Genomic DNA, 14,301 nt, shown 5'->3' on the forward strand with positions numbered 1-14,301 from the left:
AATTAAGCCATTCGTTGATTTATGCTGTATTTGAATACTTTGATGTAGGCACAGACTGTATACAATTGTATACACAAGTTTATTTACAAAACATAATAAATGTTGTAGTGTATTTGCTCTTAACTCGAATAAGATCTAACATAAAAAGGCACCAGCCTCAGGCAACAGAAATATAATTATATAGAAAAAAAGCAGACTAGAAAGCTGAAAATTAATAACTCATTGTCATTTCTGACAGATTGGGGTGAGGTGTTAAACTAGGACAGGACAAACTCACAACAGTAGATTCTTGACCATAACAGACAGGACAGCTAACACTTTAAACACCAAGACTAAAACCATTTCTCTCCATTCCCAAACAAACTCACACACATTCTGACATGCATACTTTTATACACAAAAGGTTTGTTTAGGCTAAATAATGAGCCTTTATACTCAGGCACATATGTCTTCACACACTTGCTTATATGAATATAAATATACATATTGTGCATGTATTTGAGTAAAGCATAACAACAGACATATAGTCCAGTAGTGTGACATCATTTATGGATATCCACATCAAACATCTGTAAAAACAGGCATGTGGTGTAAGTCTCTTTTCTGTCCTTTCTTGAAGAGGGTGCTGCGTGCGATTGAGTGCCAAAGGTGAGAAGGTTTCTTCTTTGGCTCTGCTAAAGAGAAGACCTGTTGCTGGGGGATGCTGGTTGGCACAGTCACATGTCGCTGATGGAGAGGATGTAGCGACTGATGGTGGGGAGACACTGGATGACCTGAATAATTCATTTCTGGAAGTGCACAGACACAAAATGTGAGTTCCATTGATGCCACAGAGACAGAAAGAGAGAAAAAGCATGATAGTTTCAAACAATGGTTCACAACAAAATTCATTGGCATTCGTTGGAAAAAACAATGCTAAATGCAAATAATAAAATGTACCTAATCATATAATCGTGCATAGTTAGGATGGCAAAGAAATAAGCTTCATAAATAGGCAATCAACTTATAACGAATTGGACAATGCTTCCCATACCTTTTGTTGTAGAGTAGAAATCAAAGGCAATGCATCTAATACATTTTTTTTACAAACAGTATTTTGCCACAAATTCATCTGTCACTTGGTAATATGTCTAATACTAATACAGTATTTGGCCCAGTGTTTATTCCACGTGTTAGCCTGGTAAATCACATGTTGGCTGTTATTAAAGCATTACAAAAACAGTAAAAAAATGTATTCATCCAGTCCTGTTAAAGGAATATTCCGGGGTCAAATACAAGTTAAGCTTAATCAGCAGCATTTGTGGCATAATGCTGATAACCACAAAAATTAATTCTGACTTGTCCCTACTTTTCTTTAACAAAAGCAAAAATCTGGGTTACAATGAGGCACTTACAAATAGAAGTGAATGGGGCAAATCAAAAAACGTAAAAAAGGAGCAAATTATTAAAGGAATATTCCTTTACATGTGCAACTAATTTTGCATACTGTTATTTGTTTGTTTGTTTTTTGTTATTTTTGAATGATGAACAATTTCGGTATTGTAGGTCACCACTTGATGTCCAACAGAGAAATCTGTGTCCTGAAGCAAAACCAGGTGAGAACCGACAATTTAAAAGGCTGGACCTACTTTTCATTTTGCCTCGTTTTGATTTCCTTGCGTTCTGAATTGCTTGCTTTCTCTGGGCCTCAGTTATCTCCATTCCTGATTAGAGACAAAGGAAAAGCTTGTTGTACATTATTGAACCTTATACTTTGAAATAAATCATGCCAGTCTAGAGACATATTCTTATCCCTTAACTATCCAATACTTTCAGCTTTAAGACTCACCCATCTCTTGGTCCTCCTGCACTCTTCTGCGCTCTCGAGCAAATGCTTGCAGCCATCGCTGCTTGTCCTGGCTCTTTCTGCAGCACAGTACGCAGAGTACCTCCAGATTCTCTAAATGCCGCAGAAGGAAGGCATTTTTCAGGAAGCCCAGCTCAGGGTGCCGTCCATCGTGCAGGTCGATTGGCTCAAGGTGGTCTGAGTCCAGACGGCCCTGGTAGTGTAGCAGGTCTCTCCGCAGGACGTCTTTCTTACAGAACACCAGCTGGTGGTCAAACAGGAAGTAGCTGCGTTGCTGTGTCTTACCGGGCCGTACTATCCGTGTCAGCTCGCCTGAGTGGATGAGCTCCGAGCTCCGTGTTAACAGATCATCACCCTATAGGTCAAGTGTTGATAAAGGTTGCTTCGGCGACTTTGGAGAAAATACAAATTTTTCCAAGCGCAAGTTTCAAAAACTGAAGTCTACAATATAATTTTTCTATGTTTTTTCCCTTGTGGCAGTTTGAAAAGAAATTTAAGTGCGGCAAGATACAAAGCAAAGTCCCAGCTAAGCCTGTGAATGACCCAGTGTATTAATCAATAAGTAATCTAATTAACGGATCAACATGGTATCCAATTAATATCTTATTGCATTACGCTCAGACACACGCAAGCATGTCTGCCCATCCAGTTACATTTCTTCACATAATAATCAAAGAGACAGTGGATGTCACATTGTATAATTCCAAAACTGAGTTTGTATAATGCTGAAACCAGTGTTATTATCGTCAACTAAAATAAAACTAAATTAAAACTCATTAGACAAAGTAAACTTACAAACTTAAATATACAACCCTAATTCCAAAAAAGTTGAGACAGTATAGAAAATACTAATAAATACAAAAAGGAGTGATTTGTAAATTCTATTCACCCTGTGCTATATTGAAAGCACTACAACAACACATTATTTGATGTTTTACCTTGTGAATTTAATAGTTTTTTTTAATGTACTCTTATTTCCAATCAGATGATTGCAACATGCTCCTAAAAAGTTGGGACAGTCTTATCCCGCAGGAAATCACTTCTGTATGCGCATGATCTCCAATCCCTCTTAAAAACAGTTATGCGTCTGTAATAGATATCATGACATGGGTTCTGGAATACTTCAGTAAACCTTTCAGTCAACACCATTTGCCACTGCATCCACAGATGCAAGTTAAAGGGATAGTTCATTCAAAAATGAAAATTCTCTCATTATTTACTCACCCTCATAATATCCCAGGTGTGTATGACTTTCTTTCTTCACCTGAACACATTTGAAGAAAAATACAAAAATATCTTAGCTCAGTAGGTCCTTCAAATGCAAGAGGATGGCGATTTCTCTTTTGAAGCTCCAAAAATCACAGACAGTCAGCATAAACTTCATCCATACGACTCCAGCTGTTTAATTAATCTTCTAACAAGACCCGGTCGCTTTTAATGCGAAAAAGATACATTTTTAAGTACTTTTATAAACTCTAAATCATGCTTCCTGTCAGCAGCGGTAAGCGCGTGTGATGTCATTGCACTGGCATTTGAAACACGTGAGAACTGACACACAAGTCACAGTCGGAAGAGCAGCGCTGTTTACAAGTGAGGAGGAGGAACGCTGTACATTAGCTTGGTTGGTTTTGGTTTAGATCTGTATTTATCTGTTTCTTTACTCACAATGGTATGTTTGGGTGCTTATCCTTGATGTCTCAACCGAGTGGAGAACATGAGATTACATCTGTATCATGGCAACACAAATACTTGCTGCTTGACTTCACCCTCTCCTGAAGCTTGCCGGATGTGTTTGATTATAGTTAAAAAGTGCCAAAAGTGATCGTATCACTTTAGAAGACATTCGTTTAACCGCTGGAGTCGTATCGATGACGTTTATGCTGTCTGTGATTTTTGGAACTTCAAAAGAGAAATCGCCATTCACTTACATTTTAAGGACCTATTGAGCTAAGATATTTTTCAATTTTTCTTCAAATATCATGAGGGTGTGTAAATAATGAGAGGATTTTCATTTCTTGGTGAACTATCCCTTTAAGGCTTTACTATGCAAAGCAGAAGCCATATACAGGTGCATCTCAATAAATTAGAATGTCGTGGAAAAGTTCATTTATTTCAGTAATTCAACTCAAATTGTGAAACTTGTGTATTAAATAAATTCAATGCACACAGACTGAAGTAGTTTAAGTCTTTGGTTCTTTTAATTGTGATGATTTTGGCTCACATTTAACAAAAACCCACCAATTCACTATCTCAAAAAATTAGAATACATCATAAGACCAATAAAAAAAACATTTTTAGTGAATTGTTGGCCTTCTGGAAAGTATGTTAATTTACTGTATATGTACTCAATACTTGGTAGGAGCTCCTTTTGCTTTAATTAATGCCTCAATTCGGCGTGGCATGGAGGTGATCAGTTTGTGGCACTGCTGAGGTGGTATGGAAGCCCTGGTTTCTTTGACAGTGGCCTTCAGCTCATCTGCATTTTTTGGTCTCTTGGTTCTCATTTTCCTCTTGACAATACCCCATAGATTCTCTATGGGGTTCAGGTCTGGTGAGTTTGCTGGCCAGTCAAGCACACCGACACCATGGTCATTTAACCAACTTTTGGTGCTTTTGGAAGTGTGGGCAGGTGCCAAATCCTGCTGGAAAATGAAATCAGCATCTTTAAAAAGCTGGTCAGCAGAAGGAAGCATGAAGTGCTCCAAAATTTCTTGGTAAACGGGTGCAGTGACTTTGGTTTTCAAAAAACACAATGGACCAACACCAGCAGATGACATTGCACCCCAAATCATCACAGACTGTGGAAACTTAACACTGGACTTCAAGCAACTTGGGCTATGAGCTTCTCCACCCTTCCTCCAGACTCTAGGACCTTGGTTTCCAAATGAAATACAAAACTTGCTCTCATCTGAAAAGAGGACTTTGGACCACTGGGCAACAGTCCAGTTCTTCTTCTCCTTAGCCCAGGTAAGACGCCTCTAACGTTGTCTGTGGTTCAGGAGTGGCTTAACAAGAGGAATACGACAACTGTAGCCAAATTCCTTGACACGTCTGTGTGTGGTGGCTCTTGATGCCTTGACCCCAGCCTCAGTCCATTCCTTGTGAAGTTCACCCAAATTCTTGAATCGATTTTGCTTGACAATCCTCATAAGGCTGCGGTTCTCTCAGTTGGTTGTGCATCTTTTTCTTCCACACTTTTTCCTTCCACTCAACTTTCTGTTAACATGCTTGGATACAGCAATCTGTGAACAGCCAGCTTCTTTGTCAATGAATGTTTGTGGCTCCTTGTGAAGGGTGTCAATGATTGTCTTCTGGACAACTGTCAGATCAGCAGTCTTCCCCATGATTGTGTAGCCTAGTGAACCAAACTGAGAGACCATTTTGAAGGCTCAGGAAACCTTTGCAGGTGTTTTGAGTTGATTAGCTGATTGGCATGTCACCATATTCTAATTTCTTGAGATAGTGAATTGGTGGGTTTTTGTTAAATGTGAGCCAAAAATCATCACAATTAAAAGAACCAAAGACTTAAACTACTTCAGTCTGTGTGCATTGAATTTATTTAATACACAAGTTTAACAATTTGAGTTGAATTACTGAAATAAATGAACTTTTCCACGACATTCTAATTTATTGAGATGCACCTGTATCAACACTGTCTGGAAGCGCTGCCGACTTCTCTGGGCTCGGTCTCATTTGTAATTGAAAGCAGAACCGTGGAATCATGTTTTGTGGTCCAATGAGTCCAGACGTCATGTTTTCCAGGCCAAAGAGGACAAGGACCATCTAAGCTGTTATCAGCATCAGGTCCAAAAGCCAGTGTTTGTCATGGTAAGGGTTTGCCATCCAGACGCCATCTTTGCTAGGGACGTCCCTGCATTTCTAGCAGGACAACGTCAAACCACATACTGCCCGGATTACAAGTGCATGGCTGTGTAAGCAGGGAGTGTGGGTGCTAGATTCGCCTGCCTGCAGTCCTGAACTGTCTCCAATTGAGAACGCATGGCACATTATTAAGCGCAACATATGTCAACGAAGGCCCTGTACAATTGCGCAGCTGAAAACCTGCATAATGTATGAATGGGGGAAAATTCCACTTGCTAAACTTAACAAACTTGTGTCTTCAGTGCCCAAACGCTTAATGTGTTATTAGAAGAAATGGTGATGTTTCACAGTGGTAAACACTTGACTGTCCAAACTTTTTGGAGGGTGTTGCAATCATGTGATTTGAAATGAGTGTATATTTAAAAAAAACAAAAAAGAAAAAACATTTTTTCATAAGGTAAATACATTCATAAGGTAAAACGTCAAATAATGTGTTGTAGTTCTTTCAATATACAGTGCATCCGGAAAGTATTCACAGTGCTTCACTTTTTGACAACGTGAAAGAAGTTTGTTTGAAATCTTTGCAAATGTTTTAAAAAAAAAAAAAAAAAAAAAAAAATCACATGTACATAAGTATTCACAGCCTTTGCTCAATACTTTGTTGAAGCACCTTTGGCACCAATTACAGCCTCAAGTCTTTTTGAGTATGATGCTACAAGCTTGGCACACCTATTTTTGCTCAGTTTCTCCCATTCTTCTTTGCAGGACCTCTCAAGCTCCATCACGTTGTATGGGGAGCGTCGGTGCACAGCCATTTTCAGATCTCTCCAGAGATGTTCAATCGGGTTCAAGTCTGGGTTCTGGCTGGGCCACTCAAGGACATTCACAGAGTTGTCCCGGAGCCACTCCTTTGTTATCTTGGCTGTGTGCTTAGGGTCGTTGTCCTGTTGGAAGATGAACCTTCACCCCAGTCTGAGGTCCAGAGCGCTCTGGAGCAGGTTTTCATCAAGGATGTCTCTGTACATTGCTGCATTCATCTTTCCCTCGATCCTGACTAGTCTCCCAGTTCCTGCCGCTGAAAAACATCCCCACAGCATGATGCTGCCACCACCATGCTTCACTGTAGGGATGGTACTGGCCAGGTGATGAGCGGTGCCTGGTTTCCTCCAGACATGACGCTTGCCATTCAGGACAAAGAGTTCAATCTTTGTTTCTCATGGTCTGAGAGTCCTTCAGGTGCCTTTTGGCAAACACCAGGTGGGCTGTCATGTGCCTTTTACTGAGGAGTGGCTTCCGTCTGGCCACCCTACCATACAGGCCTGATTGGTGGAGTGCTGCAGAGATGGTTGTTCTTCTGGAAGGTTCTCCTCTCTCCACAGAGGAATGCTGGAGCTCTGTCAGAGTAACCATCGGGTTCTTGGTCACCTCCCTGACTAAGGCCCTTCTCCCCGATCACTCAGTTTGGCCAGGCGGCCAGCTCTAGGAAGAGTCCTGGTGGTTCCAAACTTCTTCCATTTACGGATGATGGAGGCCACTGTACTCACTGGGACCTACAATGCTGCAGAAATTTTTCTGTACCCTTCTCCAGATCTGTGCCTCATTACAATCCTGTCTCGGAGGTCTACAGACAATTCCTTGGACTTCATGGCTTGGTTTGTGCTCTGATATGCACTGTTAACTGTGGGACCTTATATAGACAGGTGTGTGCCTTTCCAAATCATGTCCATTCAACTGAATTTACCACAGGTGGACTCCAATCAAGTTGTAGAAACATCTCAAGGATGATCAGTGGAAACAGGATGCACCTGAGCTCAATTTTGAGTGTCATGGCAAAGGCTGTGAATACTTATGTACATGTGATTATTTTCGTTTTTTATTTTGAATAAATTTGCAAAGATTTCAAACAAACTTCTTTCACGTTGTCATTATGGGGTATTGTTTGTAGAATTTTGAGGAAAATAATGAATTTAATCCATTTTGGAATAAGGCCGTAACATAACAAAATGTGGAAAAAGTGAAGCGCTGTGAATACTTTCCGGATGCACTGTAGCACATGGTGAATAGAATTCACAAATCACTCCTTTTTGCTTTTATTAACATTTTCCATACTATCCCAATGTTTTTAGAATTGGGGTTGTATTTATATTATAAAAATGAGTACAAATTAATTTTAGTTTTAGATACACTGTATATTATAAAATTTGAAACCTTTTATGACCCTAGAAGCACTAGATAGTGTTAACACTAGACAACACTATATAACTATAATAACCCTATCTGAAACAGTGTTGATTGGAGTTGAGATGTCACTGACCGCCCAATGGAGGATGGCCACCTGCCAGTGAGCAATGGTGTCAATGCTCTCCAGTCGTCTCTTCCTCTCGTTTATCAGACTTGCCACATTCTTCATCGCTTTGTGTGCGTCACACACTCCTGCATGATCACTGAGGGGAAAAACATACTCTGTTAGTGAAAAGGAGCTGTTGCATTTGAATGACTATTTTATTTCTATTTCAGAGATTTGTGAGTGTTTCCAGAGCAGTTATCATATTATGATCCTTTTGATACTAATGTACTTTATTCTATGAAGTGTCTATAAAAAGGGGGTATGCAGAGGAATGAGCTACCTGTGGTCTTTGGGTGTGTATTTCAACAGCTCTCCCAGCTGAAGAGGGTATTTACAGATCTTCTGTACAGGTGTGAGTAAGAAGCCAGCAATAGAGATATCAATCATCTGCTGTAGAAGACGACATGCCTCAAAAAAGTGTTTGTATCGCCCTTGTTTCATTAATCGATGTAATTCAGCACACGCAGATGGGTGTGTGTTACAGTACTCGGAGTATATAGAGAAACCTTCCCCCTGAGGTAGGAGAGAAATAAAGAAATTTCAGCAAATTCAAAACATTGGAACAGGATTTAAATTTTCTTCGATTTTATGTAAACATACCTGTTGAAGAAAGCAGAAGCCAATCTCACTTAGATGAGGGTTTTCGGCATTGTATTTCTTTTCAAGGTCCTTGAGAAACTTCCTCTGGAACTTGTAGATGTCTTCAATGTTGCTGAAGATTGTCTTTAGCTGTGCATCAGTAAACATGCCAGGATGTTTCCTACATTGACGGATATAGCCCTACAACACCAAATGATGATGAAATTGCAAAATTAACATTATTTTATGAGCAAATTTAATTTAGACCTTCTAAAATACACAGAGATTATAGCATTGCTTTAGAAAGTTATATTTTGCAATGCTACAGTGCCATTTTTTATTTTAAAGGATTTGACCAGCAGAGGTCAGCAATGAGAAAGATGTAGATAAGCATACTTCATACTACTCGTACTACTTCTGCAGTATATAGCATGTATATACTGTATGTATATATATATATATGTATATATATGTATACATACATACATACATATATATGGAACATATGGAACATAACATAACTTGCTAACTATAGTGATAACTTGAGCATTGTCTCTTTGAATGTAGACCTAATGTTGTTAGCAATTACCTTGAAAGAAGACAAATATGTGTTTCTTTTTATCTTAATCTCATGTTTAAATTATGGTGTAATAGAATCTTCAAGACTGATTACCATTCAGACTAAAATAAAGATAAGGGCTGTTATGTAATAAGGAGTGTATGTAGGCCGGAAAACAAGACAACAGACTGTAGTTGCAGCTGGGATGGAGGCTCACCTCGCAGATATCTTTGAGATGCTTGATGTAAACACGTTCGGTGTCCATGATTTCTTTGACCACATTTGCTCTCATCTGCTCTCTGTGCTCTGAGCTTTGTTTGTGCGTCTCAGAGGGGACGGACTCTTCCGTATCCAGTGCGCTCTCCACACTCTCACTGCTTGAGTCCTCCTGATTCACCCGAACCTTGCCAATCAACATGTCATTATAGTTAATCCCCTAGAATCACATTACTAAATGGAACAATAAGCAGGTAATTATGATTACGGACAATTTTAAGACAATAATAAACTGTATAATACAGGCTTTTAACTGATTCAGACAACTTGTTAATTCTCTTCTACAAGAAGACTTGATCAAATCACTTAAAGGCTCTTTGTGTGTGATTGACTCATCTTGTTGAATCTTAAGATAAAACCGAGCCACACATTTTACAATGGGATGCATTGAGAGAAAAAAAAAAAAAAAACACACACCTCATTCACTACATCCTCTAATTCTTTCCAAACCGGTCAATCAGCATGTGCAACTATAATGACACATCTAATAGGGATGTGCAAAACTACATATTTAAAAATTGACTAGTAAGAGGGGTGCCTGAATGACTGGTCGGCTAAACGTCGATTTGGTTTCTGGTTAACCTGACACTCGTAGGATGATTTCCCCGAAAAGTGTAAACACAGGTGCTTTCAAACAATGATCTGTTTGAGCATCCAACCAGCCTGATACAGCGACATTGGCTTGACCAGTGATGGGAGTTTGGGGCGGGACTATCTGTTTGCTTGACTAATGGAAGACGGAGGGTTTATTAGGAAATCAGTTTGAAAACATGCAACTACGTTTGTTGTTCCGTTTTACTTGTTGGTTGTTGGATGACTAGTTAACCATCGTGACCCATCCCTAAGATCTACCATTTCCTTTGGGTCACCCAGAGCAACCGTGCAGGCTGTGTTACTATTTTCAAGTGTTCCTCCCAAGTGGAATGTGTTTAAACTGGCTTTTTGTTTCACATTCATTACTCCGAGAGGGTGACAGTGCAACTCACCCGCACAAAGCTGGAGGGAAACCAAGCCTCGCGGTCTCCCACCATCCCCCACCACCAGTCCTTCTCCTGAACATCCAGAACACGGATCACCTCACCGGCTTTGAAGGCCAACTCCTGCTCTTCCATCGTCACATGATCCCACAGGGCCTCAGCGTATACAGCATGGCCCGAGTTTATGTACTGGAGATGGAGAAAGATAGAGATAGAGATTACAGTCAGGCTGAACATATAGAGGCTATAGGTCCGATTAAAAAAAAAAAAAAAAAAAGAGTGATAAGTGAAATACAGGCTTGACAATTACAAGAACACATGCATACACTTAAACAGCTCTACACACAAACACCTGATTTAACTGATAAGACACACAGTGAATTATGACATAGACTCTATAACACAGCTTATAAGTGAAAACAACAGTATACCAACAACATTTTAAAGGCTTGTGTACATGTGCTAAAAGTAGACATCTTGTGTAATATTAAAGGTGCACTAAGTAACTTTGTAACTTTGCATTGTAAAAAAAGTTTTACACAGAGAAATGAATTGTACTTTTGACAAATATGTTTACATTGATGAACACTTACATGAGACGAAGATTTATTCATATCAGTGGCATAGAAAAAGCTGGTTTATTCTACATATAAACCACGTTTATTTTTTTGTCAAGGTGAATCCCACAGAATCACAAAACACTAATGGTTTTAGTATAGATACATCCATATGTATGCAAGAAAACACATAACCCCCCATATAGACACAAGAACACACAGCAAACCTGATTCAGGGTAAAAAGGTCGACTTCTGATTGGAGATATGGTGTTCCTTCAGTCAATTCTTCAAAACTGCCATCCTCCTCACTCACACTGTCATCCAGCATTGGATCAGAGTTACCATCTTCTGGAAAATACAACCACACACAGAGTGAGTTTAGAAACTATGCAGAGATGAATCAATATTCCCTCTCCAAGCAACCACCAAAACAATCTCACTATAGAGCCTCTCATCTTTTTAGATCAAGTGCTTATGCACACGTATATAAACAAAAACCACTGACCACTGAGCACTCTGCGACCTTTGCGTCGGCCCATTCTATCCAGACCGGTAGGTGTGCTTTGGGAGAAAACGTAGGGTCTCAGACGGGTGGATACCGCCCGATATGGAGGCACTCTATGAGAAGGAACTGGAGGCCGAGAAACAGGCTGAAACAAAGCACAGATTAAACTTTAATCACCAGCCTTAAAAGGGGCCCACTAACCAGCAGGCCTTATGTTCAGATGCAGAGTTCAGTGTTCAGAGCAGGACAATGACCTGTCAGATTCTTACTCACTGTCATTTTAGGTCATCTTTTTTGAACACATAACATTGACATGACATAAGCACAGCACTGCAAGTTAGCGGGAATCTCACAATGTCACAGTCACATTTCACCCCAAAATCCAAAAAATGTGAAATTATAATTTGCATAAAGAAAATTATGTCTTTTTTTGGACAATTAAGATTTTTGCATTGTGACATTACTTTGTACCCCCCAGCCTGGGTACAAAAATGTTAACATAAAAACCAGGAAAATTGAATTCAGTACAATAAATACTACCATGGTGTATAAATATTTTACAATTTAAATAATATATTATTCATTTATTTTGCGAGATTTTTTTCATAATACAAAACAAAGAATTGGGGGCAGTGTGCGTGCTTGTCAGAAAAAAATAAAAAAAATAAAAAAAATAAAATCACAAAGCAAAAAAATATTAACAGTCCTAAAAATAGGGTTCATGTTATTTATGCATAATATACTTTCTTATAATGTCTTTTTATTTTGGGGTGAAATAGGAGCTGGAGATGCTCTTGACAGCTTTTATGAGATTCACCCTTTAAAGAGAACAATTAATTGATGCAAGGAAATTAAGTAGTGGAATGTCTATAAAGTCTTTCTAAAGAACACACACACACACACACACACACACACACACACACACACACACACACACACACGAGATCAAGTTTTTGCTGTGGGACCAATGTAGTTACAGAAAAGACATTTTGTAATTACATTAAGAAAAAATTATTTAAAAACCACCTGACCTATTATGTTATAAACCCAAAATGCTACAGCCTAAGGGAGAGATCTAATGGGACCGTAACAATGTTTACATCAAACCATGTGTGTTTTTTTAAGGGTTAAGCTTCGGAGATACTCCTAAAGGAGCCTTGCAAATCATTTTCAAAAGCCAACACTGCTGAATGCTCACTAAATACAAAAATAAACTTTATGTAAAGCTATAATTTGTCTCAGTTCTTAGATGCATAAAGGTTACCAAATTTGATGCACTTTAATTTTTTATTTTTTTTTATATGAAAGCATCTACTAAGAAAATAAATGTCAATGTACTACAAGCAGGTTGCAAAGTGTACAAGCTGTGATAAAGTAGGTAATGCACAGCACATGCTCATGACGCATAAAGATCTGTTGTGCTCATGGGACACAGGTTTAAATCCTGCCTGCATCATGTTGCGAACCCATTCACCCCTCTCGTTTCTTCTATTTTCCAGTCTGGTCCCAACTGCACTACATTAAAAGACAAAAAGCTCATTTAAACTACTGTAAGCGAATACCACACATAAGACATCCCTTCAGCCCCTGTGACAGCCCTAAAAAAAACTAAAATCCCTGACCCATGCACATTAGCCATGCGGCCCATATGCATTAGCCAATCAGAAAATGTAGACAGCTGTCAGCCAATTTTAAGTGTTTGGGAAATATGTTCTGAAACATTTCTGCAATTCAGTTTAATGGCACTGATGGCGCAGAAATCAGCACCCCTAATAAAATTAACCAAAAAAAAAAACAACAACAAAAAAACAGCCTTACAGAAGGTAAACTTTCAGTGTCGTCCTTCTGCTCAGCAGCTGGGGATGAAAACAGATTCACTCCTCCAATAACAGAGATGGGACGTCTCTTTCTGCCCTCGGTTTGAGTACAGACATGACCATTCTCTTGTCTGCTGCTCTCTATGTAGCTGCCTTTGCCAATGTAGTCCTTTTGGGAAGTGTAGTCCATATTCTCAGACTCCCTGTCCTCCTCTGATATGCAGTACTTTGTACTGCCCAGCTGGCCATAGTCAGAGAATGGCCGAGGCCTGGATTGACCTGCCTTCCACCTGGGCACTACAAAAGTGGGCGAGTTACAGGAAGAGGCTGGTGAATTTGGTGATATTGGAGTTGTTGACAAGGGCGATTCAGCAGCACAAGTGGTTGTGACAGCTGAAGCTGTAGTTGCAGAGATCTCATCGCTTGTTTTCAAAACAGATTTTGTGACCAGGTCATCTGATGAAGACTAGAAGAGAAGTCAAATATCTGCAATCAGACTTGATCTTAAAAGGCCTATAACATTAAACAAATAATAAAATATTATGTTATAGATGTAAATGTGATCAAGATTCAGTGATTAAAAGGAATATTCCAGGTTCAATACAAGTTAAGCTCAATCGACAGCTTTTGTGGCATAATGTTGATTACCACAAAAAATAATTACGACCCACCCCTCTGTAAAAAACATTAAAGAAAAAAAAAAGAAAATATTGTATTACAGTGAGGCATTTACAATGGAAGTGAATGGGGCCAATCTATAAACATGAAAATTATGTTAACACATAATGTTTATGTCTTGCGGCTATACTTTTGAAACAGTGTGTAGTTTTGCATATATGGACTGGCCCCATTCACTTCCATTGTAAGCGTCTTACTGTAACTATTTTATTTTCTTTTTTTAAAATACACTGGTGGCCAAAAGTTTGGAATAATGTACAGATTATTTTGCTCTTATGGAAAGAAATTGGTACTTTTATTCACCAAAGTGGCATTCAACTGATCACAATGTATAGTC

At 39.0% G+C, this 14,301-nt stretch overlaps 1 protein-coding gene across 5 annotated transcripts in view; it reads right to left on the reverse strand.

The window, feature by feature from the left end:
- Positions 1–12: 12 nt before the first annotated feature.
- spata13 (spermatogenesis associated 13) overlaps positions 13–14,301 on the reverse strand; it is a 32,067-nt gene continuing 17,778 nt past the window's right edge. For all 5 annotated transcript variants that reach the window (XM_051687717.1, XM_051687719.1, XM_051687718.1 and 2 more), the window contains 11 exons: positions 13,288–13,752; positions 11,470–11,614; positions 11,191–11,312; positions 10,416–10,595; positions 9,371–9,556; positions 8,616–8,795; positions 8,296–8,528; positions 7,983–8,112; positions 1,829–2,201; positions 1,629–1,703; positions 13–788 (listed from right to left, as the gene is read on the reverse strand). In XM_051687717.1, coding sequence (XP_051543677.1) covers positions 562–788; positions 1,629–1,703; positions 1,829–2,201; positions 7,983–8,112; positions 8,296–8,528; positions 8,616–8,795; positions 9,371–9,556; positions 10,416–10,595; positions 11,191–11,312; positions 11,470–11,614; positions 13,288–13,752 — 2,316 coding nt within the window. In that variant the 3' untranslated portion in view covers positions 13–561. The remainder of the gene's footprint in view (positions 789–1,628; positions 1,704–1,828; positions 2,202–7,982; positions 8,113–8,295; positions 8,529–8,615; positions 8,796–9,370; positions 9,557–10,415; positions 10,596–11,190; positions 11,313–11,469; positions 11,615–13,287; positions 13,753–14,301) is intronic.

This window comes from Myxocyprinus asiaticus, chromosome 44 (assembly GCF_019703515.2).
Source record: "Myxocyprinus asiaticus isolate MX2 ecotype Aquarium Trade chromosome 44, UBuf_Myxa_2, whole genome shotgun sequence".
NCBI lineage: Eukaryota > Metazoa > Chordata > Actinopteri > Cypriniformes > Catostomidae > Myxocyprinus > Myxocyprinus asiaticus.